This window comes from Nothoprocta perdicaria, unplaced genomic scaffold (assembly GCF_003342845.1).
Source record: "Nothoprocta perdicaria isolate Ctin4 unplaced genomic scaffold, notPer1 scaffold_262, whole genome shotgun sequence".
Classification (NCBI taxonomy): Eukaryota; Metazoa; Chordata; class Aves; order Tinamiformes; family Tinamidae; genus Nothoprocta; species Nothoprocta perdicaria.
Genome location: NW_020455491.1, coordinates 866,302 through 882,988, shown reverse-complemented (window position 1 = coordinate 882,988; position 16,687 = coordinate 866,302). Strand labels below are relative to the sequence as shown.

Below are 16,687 nucleotides of genomic sequence, written 5' to 3'. Positions count from 1 at the left end.
CCGGTCCGCGCCCGCGGGGAGCCGCCACAAAGGGGGGCGTGTGGCGGCCGCGCGGCTGTCGTGTCCGCTCCGCCGGCCCGCGCAGCTCCCGGCGAACAAAGGCGGCCCCCGCGCGCCGCCTCCCGCCGCGCCGCGCCGCGGCCGGCCCGGAGCCTCTCCCGGCGCTTCCTCCCTCTCCTGCCGGGAAATGGAGACCGCTGCTCCCTCCCTCCCTCGCTTTTTGTTTTTGCGACTCGTTTGTGTTTGCAACGCTTTTCTTTATTTATTTGCCGATTTTGGGTGTGCGAAGGTGTTTGTAATGCTGAGCATCACTGTATTTTACCCATTTTTTTAGCACAAGAATTTTTATGGGAAATCGCCTTACGAATGCCAAGTTTCTGCAGCTGTTTCCAGCTGAGGCGTTTCGGGCCCGGACAGGAACCGCTGTTTGCAGGTGTGACCAGGGAGCCCTCAGTGCCCCAGGTGCCTTCCCGAACTTTACCTTGTATTTCAGCCAGGCTCTCCGGGAAGCTCTGGGCASCAGGAAAACAGCGATGTCTTCCCAACGTCAAGGGGGAGGACRGTAGGCACAAACAGATGCTGTTGTTGAAGCTACGATGGAAAGGGACCCTCRGAAACGACAAAGGGGGCCAGAGGAATAAGCGATGGGGGAGGTGGAAGAGCAGCACCAGTGCCGCTGTGCTCGGGGTGAAAATGTCRCTTCTCTCCCGTGGTTCTCCGGAGTCTTCGATGTGCTCCAGCCGAGGGCTGATAGAGCAGATCAAGGTCCCAGGAATGGAGAGAGCTGCGTTTGCTGCCAGACCGTTTTTTTTCCTGGTTCTTGATTGTAGTCATAGCAATAGCCACACGAGAGACAAATATCGGCAGTGGGAACGTAGGGAGCTCTGCAGCCCTGGCAGGAAGTTAAATAAAATGTCTCTAGGGTCACTGCTGCTAGTGCTGATTTTCTTCTGCCTGTGTCAGGCATTAGCTCATGGCAATAAAATTATCGAGCACTAGCACAGACTTATTAATTTAGTAAGAGAATAGCAGCGAGGATTGCAGCTGTGCTGCCTGTGTGTTTGTACCTCCCGATCTAATTCGCTCAGCGTGTTTTCACACCAGCCAAGTGGCAGCAGCACGTGCTTGCATGCCGAGGTCTCTTTTTGACACTTCAGATTCATTTGTGGGATTTACCGTTCATGCACGCTGTGCTTGTGGACGGGCCAGGAAATGTGCAGTGGTGTCTCCTCATGGAACAGAGCTGCTGCTTTTTTTCCATCTTCTCTCCCCCTGCCTTTTTTTATTTTTACATTTATTTATAAGAGTGTGGTATGATTGCCTGGGGTTTCTGAAACAGTCATATGTGTAGTGTTGTACAACTTTTTAAGCTTCATGCTTCATGGACTGCACATACCTGCTATTTAGAAGCAAAAAAAAGATGATGTACCTAGAGTAGTCCTTCTCATGCTGATGCAGAATATGCTGCTCCAAACGTTTCTGTTTCAGAGGATTAGACAGATTCAGCTCTGGTCGCAAGTAAGCAGGATATGGGAAGTCCCAGGAGTTGTGTTGGAGGAGGCTGGAAGCCCCCCCCATTTCCATTGTTTTAGGAAGAATAGACCCATCGCATTTTCACACTCTGCCCTCCGGTTTGGCTTACTCACAGGGGTAGACTCATTTGTCTTATTCACAGGAAATAGTGCTGCTCTACGCTGGGCTCSTAGTGTGCAACTCAAACCTACTATGGTAAATTATTTTAAAACCTACCTACTAAAGAAGCAGGATTTACTAAGCTGGGTGTTAACAGCAGCAGTTTAGGAAGCAATAAGTGAGGTCAGCTGCTCTTAGATCACATATGTAGTTCTCACAGCACTGATTTATCATCTGTGCTTKCTTCAGCCAGTGTGGTGCACTTCAAGGATGTATACGGAAATCTGGTACCATGTGGTGTCTGTTTATTACTAGAGGAGTATTTAAATACGAGGAATAGCAGCTCTGATTGCTACAGCTGTTCCAAAAAATCCTTGGAAGGCTGGCTGTTACAAATTGTCTTTCTGACCAGRCCATGCCACTTTTTTACTGGAAGGCTTCAGATGAGAATGGAAATTCAGCCTGAACTTTCGCCATCACAAGTACTTAATAATTGTTTTTGTTAAACCGCTTCAGATGAAATTCTGAGTTAAAATTATGGTATTGGGTTAAACAATAACCAATTTTGCCTGGAATCATTAATTTTTAATTAAAATATCTTGGCAATAAATTTTTTCACTAAACTTTATTGGAAAATATCTTTCTGGAATGTGACAGTATTTCTGCAACTACTTATATGCTACTGTTCTCATCTCTGTGTAAGAACAGATGTTTTTCTATATAGCACCGTTTTTCAGCTCATATGGTGTTTCAGGGACTACAGAGGAGTTACGAGGTGGGATTCATGCGGGCAAAATAAAAGTTCATGCATTAATAGAAGTCTTCAGTTGGATTGTCACTGTTTTCAAGGTGTCTTCAAAAGAGTTTTGTTCTTCCTTTACTGCTCCTACGGCTAAACCTGTTGACCTGGAATAGCATCTCTATCATACACTCATTTTTCCTGTGTATTTCAGCCTCACCCAAAGCCTCCCATGTGGTTCTTACCACCAGTCGATGCTCTTGTGCTTAGAATTTAGTGTTTCCTGTCCCTGTGTCTCTGTGGAGTCTGGTGGAAATTGTGTTCGCTCTCSTGGGGCTGGTCTCTTCTCTCCAGATGCTCCAGTGTGAATGAGAACGTGTGGTTTGATGAAGCACTGTAGTCCCTGCCTGGGGWCTCTGGCAGAGCCCTTGGCAGAGGCTGATGCACTAGTGTAAAAGAGCCTTGGAAAGACTGAATTCACATGAACAATAGGTCAGGGAGACTGACAGGCACCTTTCCCCTGCCTCAGGGTGAGCAGGCCTAGCATGAAACCTGCCTGCATTGAAACCCAGGGCAGAGCTGCCACTGGCTTCTGTGAGCCCTGCATTGGAAATGTGGTGCTCACAGCAGCGTGTTCATCGCAGTGCAATCTCTTCCTGCACCCAGATACCCTTTGCAGTGTCAAAACGTTCTCACAGGTAATTTAAAGTATTTTTAACAGAAGCTTCMGAGTGGCTTCCTCCTGTTCTCCAAAAATTGTGTTCAGTGTTGCCTGCAGCTGCTCGGCCTTTGAGGCGGTCTYGTCCTTGAGTCAGCAATACTCTAGAAAGCTTAGAAAATCCCCAAGTGTTCTGTTCAAGTGCAGAGGTAGAACAGTTCATCTCTAGGGCTCTTCTTCAAAGCTGCTGCTTTGTACGTGGCTCTGTTTGGCTGTTTTTAATGGGAGATGTGACTGCTCTTCCCTGACAGATGTATGCCTGTAGTGATTTCCACAGTAAGGTGCCCTGGGARCTTATTCCCTTTGCTGCAGTCTAGGAATGAAACTTTCTGTCTTCGTATTTGAATGTTATCAGAGTAGACAACAAAACTATTGTGTTCTGTTTTGATCAGTGATAAGGAGACTGTGTTTGTTGCATGTCTTCTGTGTTAATTGCACACAGAATAGTTGAGGTTGGAAGGGACTAGTCCAAYCTCCCTGCTCAAGCGGGGGCACCCAGACAGAGCACACGGCACAGGGTGACATCCAGGCAGGTTTGGAAGATCGCCAGAGAAGGAGACTCCCCAGCCTCTTTGGGCAGCCTGCTCCAGGGCTCTGTCACCCTTACAGTCAAGTTCCTCCTCACGTGGAGGAACATCCAACATGGATGGACCTGAGTCTGTCACTGTCRGGCAGAAGCCGTGGCCTGCACATGGGTTTGGCCGTGATGGGTCTCAGGTGCCACTAGGGATCTGCTGCCACAGCCACCTTGGGCTCTGCACCCACTTGTATCCTGTGTCAATGAAGATCAGACTGGACATTGCCTCAGCTTTAGGTTGTAAATCTAATTCATTTCACTCAAAGGGAAATGAATTCTCTCCAAAAGAAACAAGATTTCAGGTTGCGGAGGGAGGCTCCATCCAGTACCTGAGGTCCGAGTTATACTGACAGTAGCTCACGGTGGGAGCTCTCGCTTGCCTGGGCTCCCTCCTCAGCAGCATTTTTTGGCTAAAGTGGGATGGATGTAGCCAGTGATGTGCAAAGCTGTACACAAAGGAACTGGCTGAACAAAGAAGGGAGCTTTCACTTTAAAAAATAAACTCYGTTTAAATACAATATTCTCTGCTGTTCGGAGAGAACAAGCTGCTTTGCTATGGCTTGGCACAGACTCCTTACTGTACAAGGCTGCCTTTCTCAAGAGGCAGAGGTTCTCTGAATGTGGAGTCACTGGATGTGACACGCAGATGAAAATCAGGCAGCAGAAACAGTTTTGAAACTAATATGATGAGAAGAAACAAGCATTTTGCATGACTCTCTTCAAAATTGGGGCTATGCAAAAGAAATGCTTCTTCAAAATGCTTGAAACAAAAGAGATGTGCCCTACTAGATGAATCTAAGAAAAACTTGGTATATTTAGGGTGAAAAGTGCTGGCTATCGCTGCTTGGCAGTCAGCTAGAACTAAGTGGTACTAAGGCAGAAATATGAGCGGAGAACCGTAGCCAGGTCCTGTTTTGAACAAAAAGACTTATTTCTATTTGAACTGGATTGTCTAGATGACAAGACTGTGTATCCTCACCCACATTTTTTGTGAAAGGGAAGAGTTCGTAACCTTTCGTGACATAACAAGATGTGTTTGAGTGCGTCTTTCCTTGAGAAACCAAAAAGAAGAACCAATATTTTCAGAATGCTACTTACTTTTTTTTTTTTTTTTTTTTTTTTTTTTTTTTTTTAAAGAAGGGTTTTTGTTTTGGCAGAGAGCAGGCCCCACAAAGTCCGAAGTGGTTTTTGTATGTAATAAGGAAATGTAAAACAAATATTTTCATTATTTTTATTTGCAATTCAGAATACTTTACAAAATGGCCAGTCTTGTTTTTCTCTAGAAGCCCTTTCCATAGGGATTTATTTCAAATATTTTGTATTTTGGCTTTTTTTCTTGTATGTGTATGAATTGCATGAGCACACAATAATTAACCAGTGAAGAAGATCAGAAAGGAGGTTAGGAAGTAACAAGGAGAGATGTACTTTAAACACAGACATTCATGTGATGGTGAACTGTTATTAACTGGCATGTTTACCTAATAATCCCAGGTTACATGTTGAGTTGAAAATGGCTATTAAAGAGCCATTTTTTTGTTTGTCCTTTTAATTATCAAGAACTTTAATGTCAGTTCTGTTCTGCCATTTTTTTTCTTGATTGGAGAATATTTTGTGATATAGATATATRTATTTCTTGCTGGTTAGGTTTGCTATAATGCATTTTTTAACCTAAGCTGGTATAGAAGATGTATCTTCTAATCAATACGTAAGTAACGTTCGGGGTTGTAATACAATATAATCTTGTTTTTTGTGGATAGATGGCACTCATCGTGGGCAAACAGCTTTTGGGAATAGAGGAGGAGAAAGCAAGTGTGTGCAAGTGCATTATCAGGCACAGGAAAAACTGTGAGCCTCTGTGGTTAAGCTGTATAAAATCCTAGAATTTGTCAAGTAAGGTATTTTCTCAGTAGGAAAACTTTCATCTGGTTCTACAGCATGCTGGTCAGACCTCATCTGGAGTGAGTGATCAGAATGAGACACACTGTCTAAATAAGGCATGACTGCCAAATGGAAAACATGCAGAGCAGAACCATCAGGATGACCAAGGGAACAGAGATTGTGCCTTAGGATCTACCCATGCCTGCCTTGCAGGAGCAGGCTGAGCRGAGGGGATGCTACTTATTTTTGCACGTACATTGCAAGTAGGGAGGAGAGGTTGTCCAGCTCTAACTTCCCTGCCATAGGCCTGCAGGAAAACTTGCAACAGCAGGTGATGTTATATTAATGGGTCTGGAAGAYGGAACAGCTTTTAATACGTAGCATGTGGTAAGAGATGATGTTGGTCAGTGCCACCTTTTGTTTTACTATCTTTCCCTATTTGCATCAAATGGCCTGTGCAATAGTGTTCATGTAAGCTCACAGTGCCCCCGAGCAACACCAGAATTGCACTGAAGCAGAATAGCACTGAGCTCCCTTCTGCTTCRGGTTGGGCAGAGCTCGTTGTAGCAGGAGTGCAGGATGCGCTACCGGCTGCGCTCCAAATGCAACGGAGCTCCCAGCCGCTACAGATGGGATCCCACACTCCCAGCTGAGGCCAGCATGCAGAAGGAAGAGGGCTCTGGAGAGTGTCGCAAGGAATGGGATCCCAAATGCGTGACAAGTTTTTAAAGAGTCAGCATGAGGCAGGAGGAGCAGCACTGAGTAGTGTGGCGAGGTATCAGCTGTGGTTTCCCCAGTGAGAGGCTTCCTCTTTTATCTGTATTTTCCATCTGGAAACAATGCATGTCCCTCAGACTGGGAAAAGATTTGAAAATTATTGCATTCCATGTTGCATTCCATGGCTAAATGTAGATCCTGGTCTTTCATACCAGCCATACAGGGAAGGCTTTTCCTCAGGGTATTGTCAGGAATTACAGAAAACATGCACTGAGGAAGAGATCGGGTTTAAAGCAGAGATTATCTGCATCCCAGAGTGAGCTCTTAAATCTCACCAGCCACAGATGCATGATGTKTTCCATGCCAGTGAGCCATTTTAATATATTCCAAACTTCTCCATAAATGCTAGCAGCGTGCGCCATTTGTTCCTGTGAGTGCATGTTCGTGAACATGGAACTGTGCATGGTGCAAGGAACAGGGAGATGGTTCTTTTGAGGATGATCAGGCAGCCTCAATGTCAGCAGTAGCCAGCAGGAGCTGTTTGGTCAGCTCTCAGAAGCCACCCTCCAGAAGTGAAAACAGTCTCCTGTGGATAAAGGCAAGCGTAAAGCAAGTGACTCCCTGCGGCCACAACAAGTAAAACATTTTCTTTCCTTCTGCAGTCCACTCTTTCAAAAGACAAAATGATGCTTCCTCTAGCTAATCTTACTCCTATCCTCTGACCTGTGGAAACATCTGCTCTCCATTGTAGGCTTGGTTCTCACTAGTTTCCATTTGTAATTTCCCTCTCTTCCATCTCTTGAACATCAGTTACCTCCGCCTGCTCACATTCCTGTCCACCAACCTTGCCTGCCATTGAACTGGTCACCACAGTCCTTGTGCTACCTTTTGTTTGAACTGGGAACTGGGTCTTTGTTCTGACCTAGCTAGTTGTTTTCCATGTGCCATTGCCTAGACATTTCATCCCACTCTGAGTAGGACCAGTTCTCTGGCTCTGAGATGAGGGTTGAAGAGTTTCGCTGCTACGTGCGAAGTGGCTGGCAGTGCTCATCTCTGTGTGTATAAAAAGCAAAAATAGGCAAGAGAGGAAAATGAGAGAGCAGAGCACAAGAACAGATATGCGATCAGACTTGAAACTGCTATGGGGTGTGGACAGAGCTAGAGGAGATCTTTTAGAAAAAGCTGGAAGGAGCCTGCTGGGAATAAGTTTATTTGTGCTCAGCATCACATACACTTTATTGCCACATCTCTGCACAAAACAATTCATAAAAGAAAAAAATGTAATTGCTCTTARGAATATGTAATGTAGCCTTGCAAGAAATTTGTGACTGCCCAGGAGTTTAATATACGTAGGCCATTTTTGCGGGCCTTGAACACCTGTATTCCAACCAGCCCTCTAAGTATGTGATTTTATGTCAACAGACTGAAGACTATTTGATATATTGCCTTCGTTGTAATTGTTTTACAGAGATAAGATTGTCCCTGTCTCATTTCAGAACTGTAGCTGCGGAAGTSAGGAAGCAGATCTCAGGGCAGTATGGAGGATCTCCCCAGCTCCTCAAAAACCTCAACATTGGAGGCAGCGTCTCTCATCACACAACTGTAAGTAATAGCTGGAGCATGGAAGTGAGAAAAAGGTGGGGATAGTTGTTTTAATTATAATCTGGAAAAAAATTATGATGTCTGTTTACATGCTGAGGGATTATTGACCTAAGCAGCACTGATAAGTCTGAGGTAAAGAAGTCTGTGCAAAAAAACACTGATTTAATGGTCGCTACCTTGCAGATAAGTTGATGTAGTTGAGTGTTTATGTTCCTGCTGAATCTTTGTATGACACTGTGCCTCTTYGGTTGATACCGTAGCTGTTTTATCTTAGGACAACCTGGACTGGCTGTTGGGTTCCACGTGCACATCTGGTTCTGCCTATGAAGAGATCTTTGCAAGCTTTTGCTTTGTAGGTAGCTGTGTTYTGTTTTTCTTGGATGCAGTCTTTGAGGATAGAACCACAGGAGATGCTACAAAACTTTTCTCTCTAAAAGCATTTTAAATGTAGAATGCAGAAGTCTGGATGTGGTTATTCCTAAGAAATATGTATTTATTTACATGATTTTAGTTCACTTTCAAAATTGTTTGAAATGTAGGCCAGGTGAGAGTTCCTGTCATTGAAGGTGTTTTTTTTTTTTTTTTTTTAGCACAACTTCTCAGTAATTTTCAAAATACATTCAGGTTGGTAGTATAAATTTCAAGAGTTCAGCAAACTTTTTTAGGCTGGAACTATATCTGTAGAGATGTTCCTTTGATTTGTTGTTGGTTGTTGTGCTGAGTTATAGCATTTCTTTTGTAGTCATCAGCTTCCAAATACATATATTGCATCCTGTCCTCTTCAAATCGGATTGGTTAGGCCAGGAGGTAATGAAGATATGCCTTGAGTGTGACAGTCTGTTCTGAGAATACAGGGCTTCTTTCCTTGTTCTGGAGTAAGGTCCTGTAGAGTTTCATCTCTTCATATCCTACTGTGTTGTCCCATTAAAGCTTCTGCATACRGAGCAGAAATGCTCATAGAGAGTTTGTGTGATCTCAAAAGGGATCTCGAAGACAAAGTTGACCCCTAGCTTAGAAGACTGTCTTAGCTGCAGSCTGAAAGTTGATCTTTAAGGAGCTACGTCTGAGCCAAAATCACTGGAGAATGAAGAGGGCCGGAATTTGGGTCATTTTGCTGCGCATCAGCAGCGTGACTGCAAGGAGACCAGAAGGTCGGCTTTGTTAGGTGTGTGCTCAGTCTTAGTGCTGAGTGAGCATGAAGGAAGAAGGGTTAATGAGRGTGGTGTGTCCAGAGCTAATGTTTTATTGCAAGTCTCTGTAGGGGTGTGAAAGGATAATGCAAAACCCTGACTTAGCAATTCTGTAAGAATTTTTGCGTAGTGCAGTATTAGGTGATGGGGAAAGACCCCTGCTCTTAGGAGCTTAAGACTTGATGGAGCACTCGGGATCATTGCATCTGCTTCTCTGCAGCAATGGAGAGCTGAGGAATAGAGGTCTCCTTGAAGGACCTGTTGCACGTCCATCCCACAAGCTTCTATGCCTCACAGATCTCTCATTTAGTCAGTTCTTGTGTCTCTAGTTACCCTGTTGCTGTTGTGTTTTCAAGCAGATCCATGCAAGAATGTATAAAAATCCTGGAAGAGGTCATGGTGACTGGAAGAAAGCTCTAAGCCTTCCCTATCAAACTGTATTTCATGTTGGTTGACATGATTAGCTGCTAGTTTGTCGTATTAGATTCTATGCTGAGCAGAGATGCTTTTCAGAAGTAYGATTAACATGAAGTGATAGTTTGTGGAGGATAGTCTGTAGCAAAAATACATTTAGGCAAGTCATGAGTCTCTGTCCACAGACTGCATAATATGGCAGAGATTTCCTTGCAAAGAATTTTGGGTTAATTTCTCTCCCTAAGGCAGACATCAAGATCTGCTGTGCCTGTCTGTCCTGGTTTGGTAACAAATGTTATGCAGATGCAAAGCATTACTGCTGTTAAACTGAAATAGATGCTCAGTCTRGAAAAGTTCATTAGTTTGTGTGTCATAACACTGTCAGAGAGAATAAAATTGAGGGCCCTGAGCCTGCATGGTTGTTTTATTTAACCACAGTGGCTTGTGAGCCTTGAGCAGGATGCATGGTGCATAGTTTAAATAGTAAATTTAACCTAAGATTTATGGGTATTGTGAGAGTGCAGTGTGAATAGGTGCCATTTGAGTATCATCCGAGTAGCTGCACAGTGGTGGCAAGTTGTACTGTTGAGCGTGAAGGATGGAAAACTTTGTAATAATAGTGCAAATGTGCTTTCTCCTATCCAAAGTGTCTTTCTCATATTATTTGCATAGGTAGTTGTGTTCCAGGTAAGGCCATGTCATTCCCTCTGTGTTGGCACTTCCCCACAGTAGCGGCTTTTGGTATTTATTCAGAAATAATTRCCCCTATGTGGTACGTACAGTCCGCTGTGGACATTTCTCTGTAAAAAACTGTGTTCTTTCATGAATGTGTGAATTAAAGGCCACACTTGGTTGGTCTTTTATTTTTCATTGACTTAAGAGCAATACAGGGACTGCTTCACTCAGTGAACTTGCATAGGATAAATGGAAAAAAACCCCAAACCTGTTAGCTGGATTTTAGCAAGTCTCTTTTCTTTTGYTTCACAAGCAATAGACAAACTGCTGCTATCAGTGCTTCTATTTTGTATTTGGTAGAGCTGAAAGAGAAGATTCAAATAACTGCTCATGAACATGGTTGTTCATTGCTGTTAGCCTCCTCCCTGCTGCCACTTTCAGAGCAGCTGATTTGAACTGTACATTCCTCAAACCACAAATCTAGGCCCAAAGTTTTCAATTTTTTTTTTCCCTGTATGATTTAACGTGTTGAGTGGGACTGTTTGCAGGATGTGTTTTTTTGTGGCAGTGAGCTTTTATTTTTGAAATCCAGACAACTGGATTGTTTGGACAGTTTGTTACTCTGTAATAGGTGTTGGTAAGGTCTTGGGGTTAGATGGAGTTCCATTTTAAGTTATTTTGTGAGGCTATCTARATCGGTCTGATGTGGTTTTGCACCTTGTTACATGGGTACATGATTGGCATTTATTAGCTTAGTGATATGTTCTTCTTCTGTACATTAAGGGTGTTCAGTATTCCAAGGCTTCACTGCCTTGGAGCTCAATTAATTTCTGTTTGAGCAACTGTTTAAGAGTAGCAACTGCTTGAGAGTAGCACGTAGAGTAGCATTTGATGAAAACAGAAAGCTCTCACTTCCTTAAAAAAAAAAAAAAAAAAAAATCCCAGCATCTGCTAGGATGGAGCATTTAGTTTGTTTATTTGATGAACTGGACTGTTTACTATGGACTATTATAATCTGTCCTGACTAATCACTTTCTTTGCTACCCAAGTTGTGTTTTTTTCTTTTTTTTTCCTTTTGTCCTTTGAGCAGCTGCTTGTGCTGTGGTGCTTGTTAGCTCTGCCTCTGACCCTGACCCTGCTGTTTGCTGTGGAGTGGCGGAGACCTACGGGATTCTCTTCGCAGTGTTTCTGATGTGGTTTTACCAGGGTGAAGCTGAATGCTTGGGCAGTAGGCACAGAGTAGCCCTCATTACAGTTGAAGCAGCTCAAAAACTCTCTCGATCTTGATGTGGGTGTCTTGTTGTCTAATGGCTTATTGTGCTTGTTTCCCTTAGGAAGGGGTCTGCAGGWCAGGTACCCCTAGTCATATTCTTTTCCTCTGCATGTGCTGTCTTTTTATGCAGGCAGATGATGCTGGGGACAGAAAACAATCGTCAGATATCAAGATTTCTCTTAATTTCCTGGCTTCTAGCCTGGCTATTTGTCTTGTTCTATATTTAGCAAGTTGTGTTGCTTAATGAAATCTCTTTTCAAAATAGATATGGACTTAACATCTTGGATTTACAAAGACTTGTAACAGCAAAAGATTTTTTTTGAAATATTTTTGATTAATGTCCAAAACCCGCTTCTTTTTTTCCTCTTCTAAAATTACTAAGGGTTACTTAATATAAAAAAAAAATATTTTTTACTTTATAGTTAAATTWTAACTAGGAGAGCAGCATTTCATAAAACTTGCAAATAAGCTGAAGGAATGTAAAAYCATTGCTCTTTCCTGTATATCAAGAGTCATAGTTCCTATCTGTTAGTGTATGTCACTGCATGGTGAGCATTAATATGGGAAGATACAGTCTTATAAGAGATATTAATTAACCTGGGAATAAAGTGGTGCAGATTCCTGGACATGGTGTGATCTGATCATTCCTCCTCTCTATGTTCCATTTTCTCCATATAAAAGGAAGGTGCTGGAATCTTCATAAGGTGCTGCTGGTTTATGAACATTATTAAGGCAAATATAAGTTTTGTCTTAGACTTAGTGTCAGGTTTCAATTCTGTGTAATCAAATATAATATACAATTATTATGTAAGAGACTGTAAGTTCCTTTGTATGTTTTCATAATTTACTGTCATTTATAACAAGAAAAAAAATAATTTCTGCAAATGAATGGAAAACATTGTTAGGGAAAATATGACAGTACACTCTGTGGTATAGAAAAGGGCGTTATGAAGTGTTCAGAGTCAAGTAATTTTATCACCAAAATTACTAAAATTAAGGGAAAACRAGCCAAGTCTTAATGCTCTTCCAAAGCTGATCAAGGCTTAAAAGTGCCTCCCATTATTTGTGTTTCCTGGAGGTTTTGCCCTTGCACATTGGATGGCCTCTGCTCGTCAAATGGGAGGATGGGAGGGACATCCACATCCTCTTCCCTGCATCCTCCCGTTGGAGATTACTCACAATTTACTCTGTTTTGTGCAGATGCCTTCTTTAGTAAACTGAAACTGTTGTATATTAATTCTAAAGTCAGTAGYGAGTCCAGTTGCAGAGGTCAGGGAKATTTTAYCTATTGAGTTGGTGTGTTTGATAACCATTAAAAGGCTGGTGATCTGGTTTATCCTCAATAATTTAGACAGTATATGCATTAGCAGAGTTAGAAATCTTAACTAAAAAAAATACTATGCCAAAACTATATTCTGCAATTATATTGAAACTACAATTCAGTTACATAAAAGAAGCATGTAAGACAGGCTTGTTAATAAATGCTCAGAATCTAAAAAATGTGATTAAATACTACAATTTCTGTTCACTTAAAATAATGAGAAATCCCTTTTTCAGGAATCAAATGCACAAACAAACTGACCTTTAATGAAAATATTGGTAATCTCCTAAACTGCAAAATACCTTAACACTGGATTCAGATCACAACATTCAAATCGAGGTACTTGTTGGTGTGTTTGGCAAGTCCTCCTCCCTGCTGCTGCTGTCCCAGAGGTGTTGCAGCGGTGCGGAAGCAGCTCCGCACTGGAAAGCTGCTGCTTCGTGGTGCTAAGGTACGGTTTCCTTCTCCGCTGCCCTGCTGCTGCTTGTAAAGAACACACATAGGTGGTAGGCAGGTAGAGCTGCCCCAGGGCAGAGCCGKGTGAGAACTGTAGGGGCCTGGCAGGACTTTGAGGCAGGGGGAAGGATCCCTGGACATGCTGTTTGTGCCCAAAGTGGGAAATGCTTTTTCCTTTTCTTTCCTGCTTCTGGTTGTGGTCCTGTCCAGCTCTCACCTCCCTCTACTGGCTCCGTGTTTGTCTGCCGGGTTGGTGACCGAGTTGGCTCTGCCGAGCATGCGGAGAGGCAGAAAGCAGCTGGGGCTGCTGGTGGTGGGTGGAGGAGCCACAGGACGAAGGCACCTTTGTGTTGGTGAGCAGGGCTCGCCCTTCTCCTTTAACCCCACGATTTGCTCCTTCACCGAAGGGCTTTGGTCCCTGTCACCTCAACTGGTCTCCGTGCTCCAAGCGTGCAGAGAGCAGGAGCACCGTGTCTTTTCTGCAGTCTYTGGTCAAGCTGTTCGTGTTTTTGTTTTTCTCCCTGTTCTCTAATTGAGAGCTTTGATGCTTTCTTTATTTCCGTTTCTGCACAGTTTATCAGAGGGTAGCCTTCTCTTTTGGATCAATCTCAGCACTTGTGTTTCCACATCAAAGTCTTTCTGTTCTTGAAATACTCTCTTGATAAAATTACATGATTYGTAGTCATCAAAGAATATACTGTCTTTCTTCTTATCAGTCCTTGGAGGCATAACTTGTATCTTTCAGAGTTTGAGAAAATGCTTTAATATTGCCAGCTAATTAATCTCTGATTAATATTTCTATACCCCTTTTTTTAATATTAGTAACCAGTTGTGATAGCAGATAACCTAGCAGTGTTTGTACATTTAAAAAATCTCACTAGTTTTGTGAGTAGTTGTTACATCTAGGATCTATCTTTAGCTATGTATACTTTTTTTTTTTTTTTTAATTTTCATGAGAGGCTTTCTCTAAGCATTGGGATATGATATAAATTTTCCTCTTGAAATTCCCCTAAGAATTAACACATACTACACATCATTGATACCATCTCTAAAAAAGAAGTCAAGAAGAAAAGAACCCATAAATATTCTCAAGTCTTAAAACTAGAAGTCCCAGAGTATTTCTAAAGTAATTTGTATCTGAGAGAATGTTTACAGACATTTTTGAAAGAGTTTAATAACTATTTTTCCTCTTCTCATAGAGGAAGCCTGATTCATGATTTACATTGAGTGTCTCAAACATCAATTCTCTGTAAATTTGTTAGAGGAAAATATCTGTATACTCTTTTGTACCAAGGTCACCTTTTCAAACATATGATTCTCAATTAAAATGTGTGTGTAGTTGAGGACATGGTTTGGTAGGCATGGTGGTCATGGGTTTAGACTTGATSACCATAAAGGTCTATTCTAATCATTGTGATTCTATGTTGTTTTTCAGAGAGACTGTATCTACCCTGGTCAGTGACTTGAGTACAGACTTTATCCTCACTAAATTAAAAAATAAAGTTATCCTTTATTTGAAGATTMTAATTTGTCTTTTGGACTGAATGAATCATAACTTAGCAGGTGTAGCACGTTTACAATGTGAAATGAAAGCATTTTATCAGTTGGTCTCTATTCACATGTGTCAAGATACCCTGCAAAAGAAGTATTGAGAGCCAAAGCAAAGCAAGCTGCATTCTAGAGACTGTATGCATGGATGTTGAGGCAGTGACTGTGTTTTATGGCCATGGAGGTGTCATGCTGGTTTGGCACYGTTTCTGTCCGTGGTTGATGAAAACCAGAGATTTCATCTAGGATTCTCCTTAGTTCCTTTGAATATTTCCATATCCTGCAAGTACAACAAAAACTTGTATGCAGAAGTTCTTTGTGCTTGCCAGGCATGTGCACTTATGTTTTTTCTTAAAATGCGGTAAATGGCCGAAGAAGAATCTATGACTCAGAATTTGAACCCCCAACGACTATTTTTGTGCAACTGTTTATATTTTTTAAAAAAGTAATTTATGCAAGTAAAACATAGGTTGATTTGAGTATCATCAGTGCATAATACTGCATTGCTGATCTTTCAAAAGCTCTTAGAGTGGATATAGCCTGTAGTTTACAAAAAGAAAAAAGTAATTTCAATGTTTCTGTTTAGCAAATTAATCTCTTTAACCAATACCTTCTTGAACTTGGCTGCAGGCTTTTTTTTGTGGGTGTTTTTTGGGGGGGATTTTTTTTTTTGCATGTTTTGCCATTTATACCAAGTCATTTGTACTGTGCATCAAATGTGTCAAATGTGTGCTTCACGTCACAGTTCCCTGCAAATAACCTGTACGGCTTTAAGGGCGACAGGATTTTGACATACGCAGAGCAGCCCCTGTGCATTCCTGAAGGCGCAGCTCGGGAAGTGACTGTTTGCCCTGGAGAGCTAGTGATAAGGAAGAGAGGGCTGGGGCTCTGCTTTGAAATGGTAATCTCATTCTTCTGTCTTTCTAAGATTTTGCCTGGGGAGGCAGTAGGCGGGAAGCTGGGTTTARTTTGGAATTGGAAGCTTTGGCACAATCTGTTACCATTTTAACACATTTTAAGTTGTTTAATATTTAAGGAGATACTGAAGCTAAGATGGAACTTTGTCCTACTTTCAGAATTGGCAAGAAGTGTCATCCTGATGCTGTAAAAGTGACTAGCTGCCAAGGAAGAGTAGTAGCCAGGATCCTCCCTGTGACGAGGAGCTCTGCAAGGCTGATTTTTCAAGGTCCCTTATCAAATCYTCCCGGGGAATTTTACTCCCGCACAGAAGACAGGAGATAAAACCCTCTAGTGTCTGTCATTGCCATTTTTACRGGGTCGCAAATTGTGCCATGATCTTTGCAAACAAATGCAAAGACTGGGTGTCTGCTGTGCATCTCATTTTAGATAAATGGGAAGTTGAGCTTGGATTAGGTGGTGAAAAAGGTGGTTTCGGCTCCCTTTCCTACCAGATGAAGCCCATCAAGCCATTTTGCCATAGTAGATGGCACTGTAGTCGTCTCCATCTCCTTAACCACTGATTCCTGGCCCCAATTGCCCTCCTGCTCAAGGGATGGGGCTCCTCTGCTGTGAGCTGAAGAGAAATCAAGGTTACTACTAATGTAGCAACAAACAAAATTAGTTTTTGGCTGCCCTGTATTTGTGCCAGCATGAAGTGAGTGCCACTTAGAGCAAGACCCACTTGTGCTGCTCCGTACAACACCCATGAGTTAAGCAACAAACTCGTGGAGCAGGATCCTGAAATCTCCCCTTTGCCCAGCTGTTTGTGCAGGAAGGTGCAGGTTAGAGGCCTGCAGGCAAAACTCAGGTGTCTCTGGCCTTCAGGACACTCAGCAATGACCTGTGCGAGACATGCCTGAATGTGTGGGATTTTTGCTCACTTGTATTTTAGTCCATATCTGTGAAATGAAGATAACTCTCCCTTTTCTCCATCCTGGTTCCTTCTGTGGTCCCTCACTGGGCACCTGTACAGGGCCTTGGACTGGA

At 42.6% G+C, this 16,687-nt stretch overlaps 1 protein-coding gene across 6 annotated transcripts in view; it reads left to right on the top strand.

Annotated features, from left to right (window-relative positions):
• DOCK7 (dedicator of cytokinesis 7) overlaps positions 1 to 16,687 on the top strand; it is a 96,571-nt gene that overhangs the window by 177 nt on the left and 79,707 nt on the right. For all 6 annotated transcript variants that reach the window (XM_026040724.1, XM_026040723.1, XM_026040722.1 and 3 more), the window contains exon 2: positions 7,758 to 7,863. In XM_026040724.1, the coding sequence (XP_025896509.1) occupies positions 7,758 to 7,863 (106 nt within the window). The remainder of the gene's footprint in view (positions 1 to 7,757; positions 7,864 to 16,687) is intronic.